Source organism: Phyllostomus hastatus, unplaced genomic scaffold (genome assembly GCF_019186645.2).
Source record: "Phyllostomus hastatus isolate PE091 unplaced genomic scaffold, TTU_PhHast_1.1 phas_contig_113, whole genome shotgun sequence".
In the NCBI taxonomy this organism is placed as follows: Eukaryota; Metazoa; Chordata; class Mammalia; order Chiroptera; family Phyllostomidae; genus Phyllostomus; species Phyllostomus hastatus.
The window spans coordinates 13528633-13540637 of record NW_025333530.1 but is presented as its reverse complement, the minus strand read 5'-3'; the positions used below and the strand labels follow the sequence as shown (position 1 = coordinate 13540637).

General features: G+C 44.4%; 1 protein-coding gene across 10 annotated transcripts in view; it reads right to left on the bottom strand.

Annotated features, from left to right (window-relative positions):
• The window catches only part of CEP164 (centrosomal protein 164), a 76821-nt gene that overhangs the window by 31665 nt on the left and 33151 nt on the right, over positions 1–12005 (bottom strand). For all 10 annotated transcript variants that reach the window (XR_006785604.1, XM_045838242.1, XM_045838248.1 and 7 more), the window contains 4 exons: positions 11578–11712; positions 10683–10760; positions 1593–1964; positions 518–598 (listed from right to left, as the gene is read on the bottom strand). Coding sequence is in view for 9 of the 10 variants with exons in the window: in XM_045838242.1 (XP_045694198.1) it covers positions 518–598; positions 1593–1964; positions 10683–10760; positions 11578–11712 (666 nt within the window). In the remaining variant the exon portion in view is untranslated. The remainder of the gene's footprint in view (positions 1–517; positions 599–1592; positions 1965–10682; positions 10761–11577; positions 11713–12005) is intronic.

The following is a 12005-nucleotide window of genomic DNA, read 5'->3' as shown; positions in this document are numbered from 1 at the left end:
GTCTGGGACAAAAAAAAACCCTAGATATTGGCATTCCAGGACAAAGTCTTAACTTTGGAAATGAAATCACAGCACCCCTTCTGACCAGGGCCTAAGGACTGGTTCTTATCATAGCTCCGTGATCTCTCCCCAGCCACAACACACACACACACACACACACACACACACACACACACAATCTCTAACCTCCTACATTCATGCAACGTTCCTACAAGAGCCCAGAGACAATGATCTCGCATGGTCTCACAGAGAAGTAATAGCAGTAACAGCTATATTTATTTCATGTTTATATGCTAATGTTTTGCATACTTTACCCCACTTTCTTTTCATAACAAACCTAAAAAGTAGATAGTGTTATCCTCAGTTAATACGCTAAGAACTGGAGTTAGACAAGACCTAAGTTTGAATCCTGACTTCCCCACTTACAAGCTGTCTGGCTAGGCAAACTCCTTAAGCACAGTGACCCACAAATCCATGCTTTTTACCACCACTCTGCTGCCTCTTATTTCAGACTCACCAGGCCAAGGAAGGACTTGGGGTCGGAAGCAGCAGAGTAGGAGAGCTGTAGTTCCTTCATGTGTTCACTGATCTCTGGCTCCTGGGAAAAGAGACCCACAGAAAAGTCACCTGGCACCAGGCATAGAAGGTCGTGATCACCAGCGAGGGAAGTCTGTTCAGGCCATGAAGCCATCACAGGGCTGAGTCCAAACCAAAATCCACCTCTTCTGAAAGAGGCCTGTGGACCCTCCCTTCCTCTCTGGACACAGGCACCAGCCCCAGACCTCTCGGGCTGGGCTTCCCAGGTGAACATAGACACCCACACTCTGATGCAGGTCAGCATGCGTAAGGAGAGCTAGTGAAATGCAGTGAGGATGGCTACAGAGTTGGCAGGAGGGAAGTTTGATGCTATCCTGAAAAATAAAAACCAAAATAAGAGTACCTTTTCTAGGAATAAGATGGTGAGGGAAATAAATTAATTCCCTCACCATCTACCTGGAGGAGCAGGACTAAGGACTAGAAAATCAAAAATGCCAAAGACTCTCCCCACTAGGTCCTACTTCTGTCCAATTGGGTCATTGCACAGGTAGAAAATAGTGAGGAAGCATCTTATAACCTAACTGCCCAGGGCTGGGGAAGCGACTCCCAATTGTCTCCCAACGCCCCCTTCAATGTTCTCTCCCTATAGGAACTCAGATTGCTGCAACCAAGACTAACCCCAAAATGAAATCAAAAAGTAGCAGGGGGAGGCAGGAAATGGGAAGAGGAAGTAAGTAGGATAACAGAAGAGCATGAACATCCCAGGAAGGTTCCAATGGAAAAGCAAATTTCTGCCCTGATTTCTTGAGCCAGCAGGTTTGGAGTTTCCGTCAGGATTTCACCTCCTGCTGAGTCTGGGCACATTTATCACCATTAAGGTTTCTGCCTGCTGTTGACAGCCAACTGCAGGCCTGCAAATGAAGCTCCTGCCTCAGGAATAAAAAGATCTGGTATGGGAATGTACACAGGGCTTCACAGAGCAGCAGAGGGTCACAGAGCAGCAGAGGGTTGTTGCAGAGGGAAGCAGCAACTGCCTGTGGGACAAAGTGACTTACTTCACTGGCGTCTGATCTGCTCTCTTTTGGGACAGCAGCCTCCTTCTTCAGCTCCTTTGCTGCCTCTTCCTTCCTGGAACCCTCCTCTCCTGCAGCCACCGGGGCCTCTGGTGCATCTTTTTTATTGGATTTGGTAGGCTGATTGCCCCCAGGGTCCACCAGACTCTTGGACATCACAGGATCACTCTTGCCATTCTTTTCTACCTCTGGGAGCCAAGCGCTGGCCCCTCTCCCCAGCTGCCCTCTGTCCTCTGCACTGATCAGACTGCCCTCTGCAGCTTGGCTAAAGAGCTTGCGGGGAGCAGTGGGACAGGCAGCGTCAGATCCAAGAGAGACATCCTTCTCCTCTGGCTTGCTTGTTCTTGGAGACTCCTGGGGAGCAGCAGACCATGTCAAAAGGAAGACATCCAGAATTAATACAAAGAATTCAGACTTGCTGTAGGACAGAGCAGCTATTCCTTGATTTCTACAGGCTCTACTTATGACACCAATGGTTAGCAAGCACCCAAAAGCTTTTTAAAACACATTACTGGCTGCACCCCAGACCTACTGAATCTGAACTTCACAGAGATTTAGAGAAACCAAACCTGATCCCCATCCACTGACGGGCTTGAAAAACATTGCATTGGACTGTACAACTCCATTACCACCTATCATGTCCTCGAGTAATAAATGTCTCACTCCAGCCCCAACAGACAATCATAGGATTGCAAAGTCAAAAGTCAGTATTTATTTACAACGATGATGATAGAGAATCACATGAGAGAAAAGTACCAAAGCTTAGAATTCCTATTTTTCATTTTAAAAGGCAGCAGGGAACGGCAGAAGAACATCCTCCAGATGCCCTTCTTCAATAGCAATATGTGCAGCTCTCTTCCTAGAGCTCTCCCATGCATGTGAGCAGCCCTGGAGGAAGGGCCTCTGTCGGAGGACGTCGACTGCGTCCTGAGAAACAGGTGCCAAGATGGGATTAAGTGTGTAATTGATTTATGGGGGAAACGCTCATGGAGGAAAAGGGGGGTTGAAAAGCCTTCAGAGCACAGGTCTCAGACCTGCGACTAGAGAAAGAGATGGAGGGAGCTTGAGTAGGAGGAGTCTTGGGCCACAGCACAGTTCAGAGAAACATCTGGCAGGCCCAGAGAGGGTCCCACACCAGGAAGAAATGGCCCTGCTCTAGGGTCTGCTGTGCTCCATCCACTCCATCAACAAGCATGGCCTTGTCATGAGCCACAGCGGAGCAAAGATGCAGCAGCTGTTAATCTGCTAAGGGCCCTTTACCAGGGTCTCTTGAAAGGAGATGTGGGCAGTGAACCTCCACAACTGACACACCCTGCTTGTCACACACAAATCTCACTTTAAAGAATAGGAAAAACCTTTAGAGCTGGCAAAAATTAAAAAAGAACTCCTCCCCCTTGGAAAGGCAGCCAGGGATCTCTCCTGAGCTCAGGAAGAGAAAGAAGCCTTCCTCCCAGAAAACATCGATGCTAACACTTGACAGCTAGTGTGAAAAACTTCTGAGCAGAGCTTTTTGAGACTTCCCGATACCCTACCCTGGGACACTCCAACAAGGAGCCTGCTGATCAGAGTCCAAAGGTCCTAAGAGCAGCCCTGAACACAGCACTCACTGATGCTCTCTGTGAAAGGACCTGCTAAATCCAAAGACATGAGCATCTATCTGCCTGCAGGTCTAGCAGCCTGCTGACAAGCCAGCTCAAGCATTCTGACAACCTGAGGAGAGGCAGGAAAGCAGAGAAGTTCAGAGCTCAGCTTTGAAGACAGACTGCCTACATGCAAATCTTGGCTCCACATTAGGCAAATTACTTTTCTGCACCTCAGTTTCTTCCTCTAAAATACAGGGATAAAGTAAGGGCTACCTCACAGGGTTATTGGGAAGATGAAATAAGTTAACACTCATTAAGTGAGTCAAAGCACTGAGAACTGTGCCTGGTGTTAAGTGTTCCATCAATATTAACTAATATAATATGATGAGACCCACACCTTCATTCACTGAGACCTTCGATGTGCCAAACACCACCTTGGTAACCCAAATACGAACAAAACACAGATATTGCCCTCAAGGAATTCAGATAAATATGGAGAAAACTGAAATGTCACAGATGGCCCTGGTTATGAGCCTTTCCTGGCCAAAGCAAAGAGAGCTGGACACAGTGGTGATGCTGTCACCAGCTTCAAGCCTGTCCCAGAGAGAAAAACACAAAGACAGGGCACCTTCCAGTGCTGCCCATCCTCCCAACATCCCTAACCTGCAGCCTGGGAGAAATCTGCCATGATCACTGAGCTGACAGAAGGGGGCAAGATAAGCTCCTCCTCTTCAAGACAAGGCTCTACTGGGTGAGCTCTTCAGGCCTCCTCATCTCAATATCCCCAATAGTGGCCAACACCTGGCAGGACCTCAGTAACCAGTGCGGGGTGGGAGGTCCCCACAGACTCCATGAAGGAGGTGGGAATTTCCCAGGGTAAGTGGGGGTACCTGGCTAGCCACACTGCTTCACTCATCAAAAGTAGAACCAGCCCTGACCAGTGTGGCTCAGCTGGTTGGAGCGTCATCCCTTAAATGACAGGTTGCGGGTTTAATACCCAGTCAGGGTGCAAACCTAGGTTGCAGGTTCAATCCCTGGTCTGGGCGTGTATGATCCCTGGTCTGGGCACATGGGAGAAGCAACGAATGGATATTTCTCTCTCACATCAATGTTTCTTTTTCTCCCTTCCTCTCTCTCTAAAAGCAATGAAAAAATGTACCCCCTCTACCCCGTAAGGATTAAAACAAAAGCAAAAAACAAGACCAATCTACCCAGCTATGCTGACCTCATGATTAAATAAAGGCAGCAGACTGTGGATTAGGGAACAGAGGAGGTGTCACACTATAAACAGCACCCATGGCTTTCAGGACAAAATTCCCATCTTCTCACAAGGTCCAGCCCCTGCCTGCTTCGCATGAGTCATCTCCAGCTGAACCCTGCACACATCCTCTCTTCCTGCCAGTGAATAAATATCAGGCTTTTTGGCTACTTTGCCATACACATTCTTAAATCTCTCCCTCAACCACCCCCCCCACCCCCACTCCCGACTCGTCCTCACAGCCTCACTGCTTTCAGGAAGCCCTCTTTGGTCCCGGGGCAGTGGTCCTGAGATCAGCCTTCCCCATCCTCTTTCACAACAATGACTGTATTATAATCCTGACATCCTCGTCTGTTTTCCTCACCAAATCAGCCCCCTATTATCCTCACTGCCTGGCACATAATAAGTTCTCAGTAAAGGCTTGACTGAATTTTCAAAAATAAACTGTAAAAACTCCACAGACATTTGCTACGCTGTGGAAAGGACAGCTTCAACTTGAGTAAGCCCTCTCACAGCCACTCTGAAGGGAAGAAAACTGAGGACGAGAGACCTGGAAATTAACACTGTTGCTGCATAAATAAATAAAGACAATGAGTGTGTTTTACAAACACAGGGGTTCCTACTCTATAAAAGGGAGATGCAATATTTATTTTAAAAGATTATGCAGGGATTAACTGTATATGTTATGCTGCTTATTAAATAAGAAATAGCTAAACAAATGTTAACTATTAATATTCAAGATGATGGAAAAACAAGTAACCTATCAAAAACCAGAGGACACCAGACACAGGAAGAGATTCGCGTTGTTATGCATGAGGGAACACAGCCAGACTACAAGAATGCAGGGTTAGCCATTTTCAAGCTTAAATCCTTCAAAAGAAAATTTTCCCACAATGGAGCTTGTCCTTTCCATCTACCTGAATATTAAAATATTACAACATGGCTAACACAGTACATGAGTTGGCACTCTCTGTGTCTGTGACGACTGCACATGACAGCCAGAGGCGCATCTGAGGGGAAGAACAGCAGAGGGAGACTAGACATTTGTGCTGGCTTCCCCACAAATGGCTGAATGAGATGAGTGTGCAGAAAACCCGTCAGACGGCCACAAGACATGCTCCTCTGCTCTCACCAGCCCTGCTCCTGATCATGACCTACAGCCCTGCCCAGGACACTCACGCCAGGCCCCGGTGTCAGTGTTCTAAGGGGCACACAGGCAAAGGCAGGGGACTGCACCCTTGGCACAGCTCTGCTCTCAACTCCCCTGCAGTGAGACCCCTTTGTCTCCTGTCACAGCCCAGGTCCGGGGATAGCTCAAGGCAAATTTCTGCTGCTTTTTCGAAGAAGACCTTGTCATCTGCATGTGGAGGGTGGTGTAGGAGAGCGCCTGAAAGGGCTATTTCGTGTTTAACATACCCTCAAAAAGCCATGAGGCCTCCAGTGCTACAATCCTCCTCCAGCCCAGAGGACAAAGGCAGGGATGCCTGGGTCCTGTTCAGGGGAGACCCCACCAAGCCCACCATCAGGCCAGTCTATTTTCCACATCTCATTCTCACCTAGTTGGTCTCAATTCTTTGCACTTCTCCCTGGTGTTGTTAGCACTTTCCAAACACACTGACATCATCCTGTTATTTCTAAGCCCAGCTCTCCCCCTCCTTTGATCAGATGACAGGCTTTTCACTAGCAACACAAGGCCAAATGCCAGCTCACCTACCCTTCAACCTCCGTCTTTCACTCACACCCATCTTCAGTGTCTGTTTCATGAACCTATCCCTTCTGATTCTGTAATAGACTAGAAATAGTCTAGTAATAGACTAAAAAGGGGAAGGCAGAAGAGGAGGGGCAGGAGGGGAGAGAGAGAGAGAGAGAGAGAGAGGCATCCTTACCATCCCACTGCCTTCTCATGGAATCAAGCAAAGTGACTGCTGACAATGAGACAGGGTAGAACAAACCCCCAAAGCTCTCTATTTGAGCCTGGGGCACCTCAGTGGATCTAAGGTTTATAAACTGGGGCAAAAGCCATTTTCAAAAGGTGTGGTCCAAGCAGAGGCAGCTTCATCATCTCCTTAAACACACCCTTCCCACACTCATCTCCACCCCTAACCTGCCCTATCCAGCTTGGAAAAGTTGTGTTAAGTACACCTCCCACTCCAGACATTCCGCCCCATCACACTGGGTGGCCTATTTATACTAAAAAGGTTATACAAAATATGTTTAAAAGCATCCACTCACAAAAAAAAAAGGCATATTGTCATCAGAAAGCAAGCCTTTGGAAGTCCAGGACATGTCAAAGAAGAAAATCCCTTTTTTTTGTTGACACTAATAATCCATTGTAAAGTAAAAATTAACTAATTCAAAGTCAAAGTTCATCATGATCAATCCACTTTGGGATCTTCAATCCACCAGCTGATAGCAGGAACCAAGCATCTACACTACATCGGACAAGGGAAAGCCAAGGGAAGAAAAAAACACAGCACAACCTGCCAGGATACTCTCCCTATCCCAGCATAACCCATTCATTCATTCATCCATTCATTCTCTCAATTGTTCAGCAAAATTTGCCCACACCCTTCCTATGTTCCAGACAGTGGGCCATATACATACATAAACATAAACATATAGACACAAATAGGGTAAAATCTCTACTCTCAGTTTGCTCTGTCTTGTGGAGACTACCCTCTTTCTCCAAAAGTGAAGCCAGTCCTCCTGACACCCCATTCCTATTCGTGGTGATCCTTCTAAGCTCAAAACCTGAGCTAATAATTCCTTCAGTATTTAAGGTCTTAATGGTAGATGACAAGAAACAAAGTTGTCATTTTAGGGAAGCAAATCAACGAAAGGCTTTGGATTTAATGCAAACAGACCTGGCCCCACTCAGAAGGAAGAGTTTCAAAGGCAAAGATCAGTTTGTTGATAAAGATGGGACATTCAGAAAAAAATGTCACATTTGGAAGAAAGTATCTAAGTCACAATCAAAACATATCTGATTGTACAGAGCCAAAACTATGGACAGTTTGCGAGGTACTAGAGAAAGCCTAACTATAAAAGAGGGGCCAGCAATGGCTCAAGTTGGGTCACCTAGGAAGACCCACCTATAAGTCAGGGCCTGTCAGACAACCTCAGGGCCTATCTGCAACCTCAGCCAGCCTGAGACATTCCCCATGCTCTCCAGGTGAGCTGAGGACCAAGAAATAAGAGTTAGAAGTAGCAGGAACATAATAAGGGACTATAAGGACATAATATAAAAGATAATAAGGAAACAAATTCTAATCCCTGATACAAGCACTGTTGTTTTAGTGGTCAGTTTTGTGATCATTCTAATAAAACATGAGTGATCTGTCCCATTTTAGAATGTTTAAAGTATTTAAAAGAATTTGGAATATTAGACTGTGAAAAGTTTAATTATGTTTGCATCAATATTTAAATGTTTGGGGAAATCTGAATTGTTGACCTCATGATTTATTAGTTGTGTGAATACTTTGGGAATATTTAGAGAAATATTAATTTTTTTTTACAGGCAGGAAGGGACTGGAAGTGTTCGAAATCATGAAAGTCAGGGACCTACATCCACAATTACTCTATCCAGCAAAGCTCTCATTTAGAATGGAAGGGCAGATAAAGTGCTTCCCAGACAAGGTCAAGTTAAAGGAGTTCATCATCACCAAGCCCTTATTCTATGAAATGTTAAAGGGACTTATCTAAGAAATAGAAGATGATAAAAAATATGAATAGTAAAATGACAACAAACTCACAACTATCAACAACTAAACCTACAAAAACAAAACAAAAACAAACTATGCAAACAACTTGAACAGGAACAGAATCACAGAAATGGAGATCACATGGAGGGTTATCAGTGGGGAGGAGGAGGGAGGGAATGGGAAAAAAGGTACATGGAATAAGAAGCACAAATGGTAGGTAGAAAATAGACAGGGGGAGGTTAAGAATACAATAATAAATGTAGAAGCCAAAGAACTTTAAGTATGAACCATGGACATGAACTGAGGTGGGGGTGGAATGCAGGTGGGAGGGGGGATACAGGGCAGAGGGGAATAAGGGGCCGGGGGGGAGATGAGACAACTGTAATAGATAATCAATAAAATATATTTTAAAAAATAAAAATGTAAAAAGATTTAAAGGAAGGAAAAATCATTTAATGACACACCACTTACCTTGACTACTGAGATTTTCAACACCCTCTTGAGTTTTGCTCCTGAGGTGAAAGCCTCACTCACCTCACCCTAACCCCAACCCTTCTGGAGGTGTGGGCATTTGTGTGGCCATAACATGCAGAGCTGCAGCCTTAGCGAAATATTAATTGTTAAAAATGAATAAACTGACCCTGGCTGGCGTAGCTCAGTGGATTGAGTGCAGGCTGTGAACCAAAGTGTCGCAGGTTCGATTCCCAGCCAGGGTACATGCCTGGGTTGCAGGCCATAACCCCCAGCAACCGCACATTGATGTTTCTCTCTCTCTCTCTCTCTCTCTCTATCTCCCTCCCTTCCCTCTCTAAAAATAAATAAGTAAAATCTTAAAAAAAAAAAAACTTAAAAAAAAATGAATAAACTGAACACCAAAATACATATAATAGGAAATGCTCCTTTGCAAGTATAAAACTGCACTGGAATTTTTAGGTGTAATAACAATATGGTGAGTTTGGGGTTTTCTTTGTTTGATTTTTATAAAGAACAGACAATCCAAACAGACAAGAGACCTCTGGTGGCAGTAAAGAACAGACCAAGAACAAAGAGATCAGAAGCAACAGGACTATTGGGGGTGAGGGGCATTTCCGGAATCTATTCTCAACCATATTCTGCATTTCTCAGGCCTCTTGCCTTTGCTCAAACTGTCTGCTTACCTAAAACATCCCTACATCCTTCCCCCATGTCCAAAACTTACCCACTCCTAAAGAGCCAGGTCAAATGTCATCTCTTCCATTAAGTTTTTCCTATCTCTAGACAAGTAATTTCTTCCCCTTCAGGACTCCTCCAGTGTACCTGTGCTGCTCAGTTCTTGTACATACCGCCCTGCTTTATAGTTTCCTAAATATTCATTTATTCAACAGTTATTGATTATGTACCAAATACCAATTATCTAGCATCCTTTCTCTCTCTCCAGCTACAAACTCCTTGAGGCCAGCTCAGACCCATATCTTACCAATACCTGGATCTCCCGCAGGGCCTAGCACAGAGGTCTGCTACAGAGCCAGCATTCAACAAATGGTCAGAATCTGGACAAAGTTACACTCTGTTTAAAACCATTGATGGCTGCCAATGCCTCTGTATTTCGATCCCAATTTATTAGCTAGCACGCAGATTCTCCATGATCCAGCCTAACCTACCCCCATAGTGTTCTCTCTCACTGCTTTCCCACACACATTCTGTACTCCAGTCAAAGGAGATGCCTATCTTCCTCCACAAACTCATCCCGCACCTTTGTCCCTGCCTGTGCATTTGAACTTCTCTCTCCCCATTCACCTCTGCTTGTCTAGCCCAGCCCTTTGTTCTTCTTGACTCACCTCAAATGTCAGTTTCTTTCTTTTTTTTTCACATGTGCCAACATTAAGCTAAGAACTTCATTGAATCTATTTAATACGAAAACAACAACAACAACAAAAAAACACTGCCAGTAAGCAGTGGTACCAGGTTTCAGATTTCCAACCAAATCCTTTGGGTTCCTGATCTCAAGTATGTAAACACCACACACTGTGGCTTCTCCTGTTTGTCAAGTTGTTGTTTTCTTTCTTTAAACAGGCTTGAAGTATTCATGGGAAGTTTTCTTTTCTTTCTTTTTTTTTTTAAAGATGTCAGTTTCTCAATGAAGGTTTTCCTGGTCAATCCAAACAGACAAGAGACCTCTAATGCTCTGCTCCATGGATCTCACTGCAAGCTACTCTGCACTCCAGTTATTTAAGTCTCTCTTTTATGAGACTATAAGCTCTTAGAGGGCAGGAATCATATCTAACTTAGGCATGTTATAACCTATAGCACCTAACAAAGTACCTTATTTTGTAGAAACATGCAACAAATGGTGGTTATTTGATAAATGACTAAGTGGATAAAGTACTTTCCCTCTATGCTTCCCCAAGCCCCAGAAATCTTACCTGGACAGAATTAGGACAAAATGGTCCTCTTTCCTAATATGTATTCCATGGGGAGAAAGACTTAAGAAGCAAGGAGGTACACAACAGATTAAGTAAGGAACTTGCCTACAGGGGCTACAGGATCTTACCTCATACTCAAAGTCGCCTCCCAGCACCCCAATGTCCAGGTGTAGGTTCTTAAGAAGCTCACTTGAGCTGCCAACACTCTGAAACAAAAATGACTATGAGTGGTAAGGTGGAAAACGGGACAGCCCAGGGAAACGGTCAGGAGGCTCTTGGTTGGTTATACTTTCTCAGTCAGAACTGAGAGGTATATGGACTGGGCAAAAAATGAAGCTGTGAGCTGGAAATCATTTTTACTTATTTTCAAAGTTGCACAGAGGTTAGCCAAAAAGTGAAAACAACCCAAGTTGTTTTTTCTATCAACAAATGAATGGATAAATAAAATGTGGTCTATACATTCAATAAGGATTATTCAGCCATAAAAAGGAATGAGGTTCCAATACACTCTACAACATGAACGTACCTTGAAAACATTATGCCACACAAAAGAAACCATACATTAAAGGACAATGATTATATAATTATAATTATATGAAATATCTAGAATAGACAAATTCATAGAGACAGAAATTAGATCAGAGGTTTACCAGGGGCTGGGCAGAGGGAAGAATGGGGAGTTATTGTTCAGCAGGCACATAGTATCTGGGATTGTGGATGAGTTCTGGAAATGAACTATGGTAACAACTGCACACAACACTGTAAAAGTAATTAATGCCTCTAAATTGTATACTTAAAACTGGTTAAAATGGTAACTTTCATATTATATATATATATATATATATATATATATATATATATATATATGCGCATGTGTGTGTATACCATATATATGTGTGTGTATACCATATATATATAATGTGAAAGTACACACACACACACACACACACTTTACCACAATAAAAAAATTTTCGGGGAAAAACAGCAGAGGGTTTTCAGGGCCAGGACCAGAATCATCGTTACCTGGTTGTCACTCTCCACCTCATCTTCCTCATTGGCCTCCTCCCCTAAAGCAAAGAGGCTGACAGCATTCTTGTCTTCATGGATGGAGCCCACGTGACCATTTGTATAAGCAGAAGTCTTGAGACCCTGTGAAGCCTCCAAATAGAAAAAGAGAATCAAGGGACTCACGAGGAAGCCCTTCAGAATGACGTTCAGAATGCTCTCCTCACTCTCCTTCTGTTTAGATGTCTTCCAGAGCAAGGCCACCACATCCACAAAGCTGACCCTGATAACGCTGGCTCACACTGATCCCTCCTTTCCCCAACTACCACTGCCCTGGCCATGGAGACTGGGAAATCAGCACTGCAGTCCCTAGGGCATTAGTCTGTCCTCCACTGCTAAGAGCCCACCTTCGGCATCATAAAGGTGTAATTTACTTTCCCAACTGG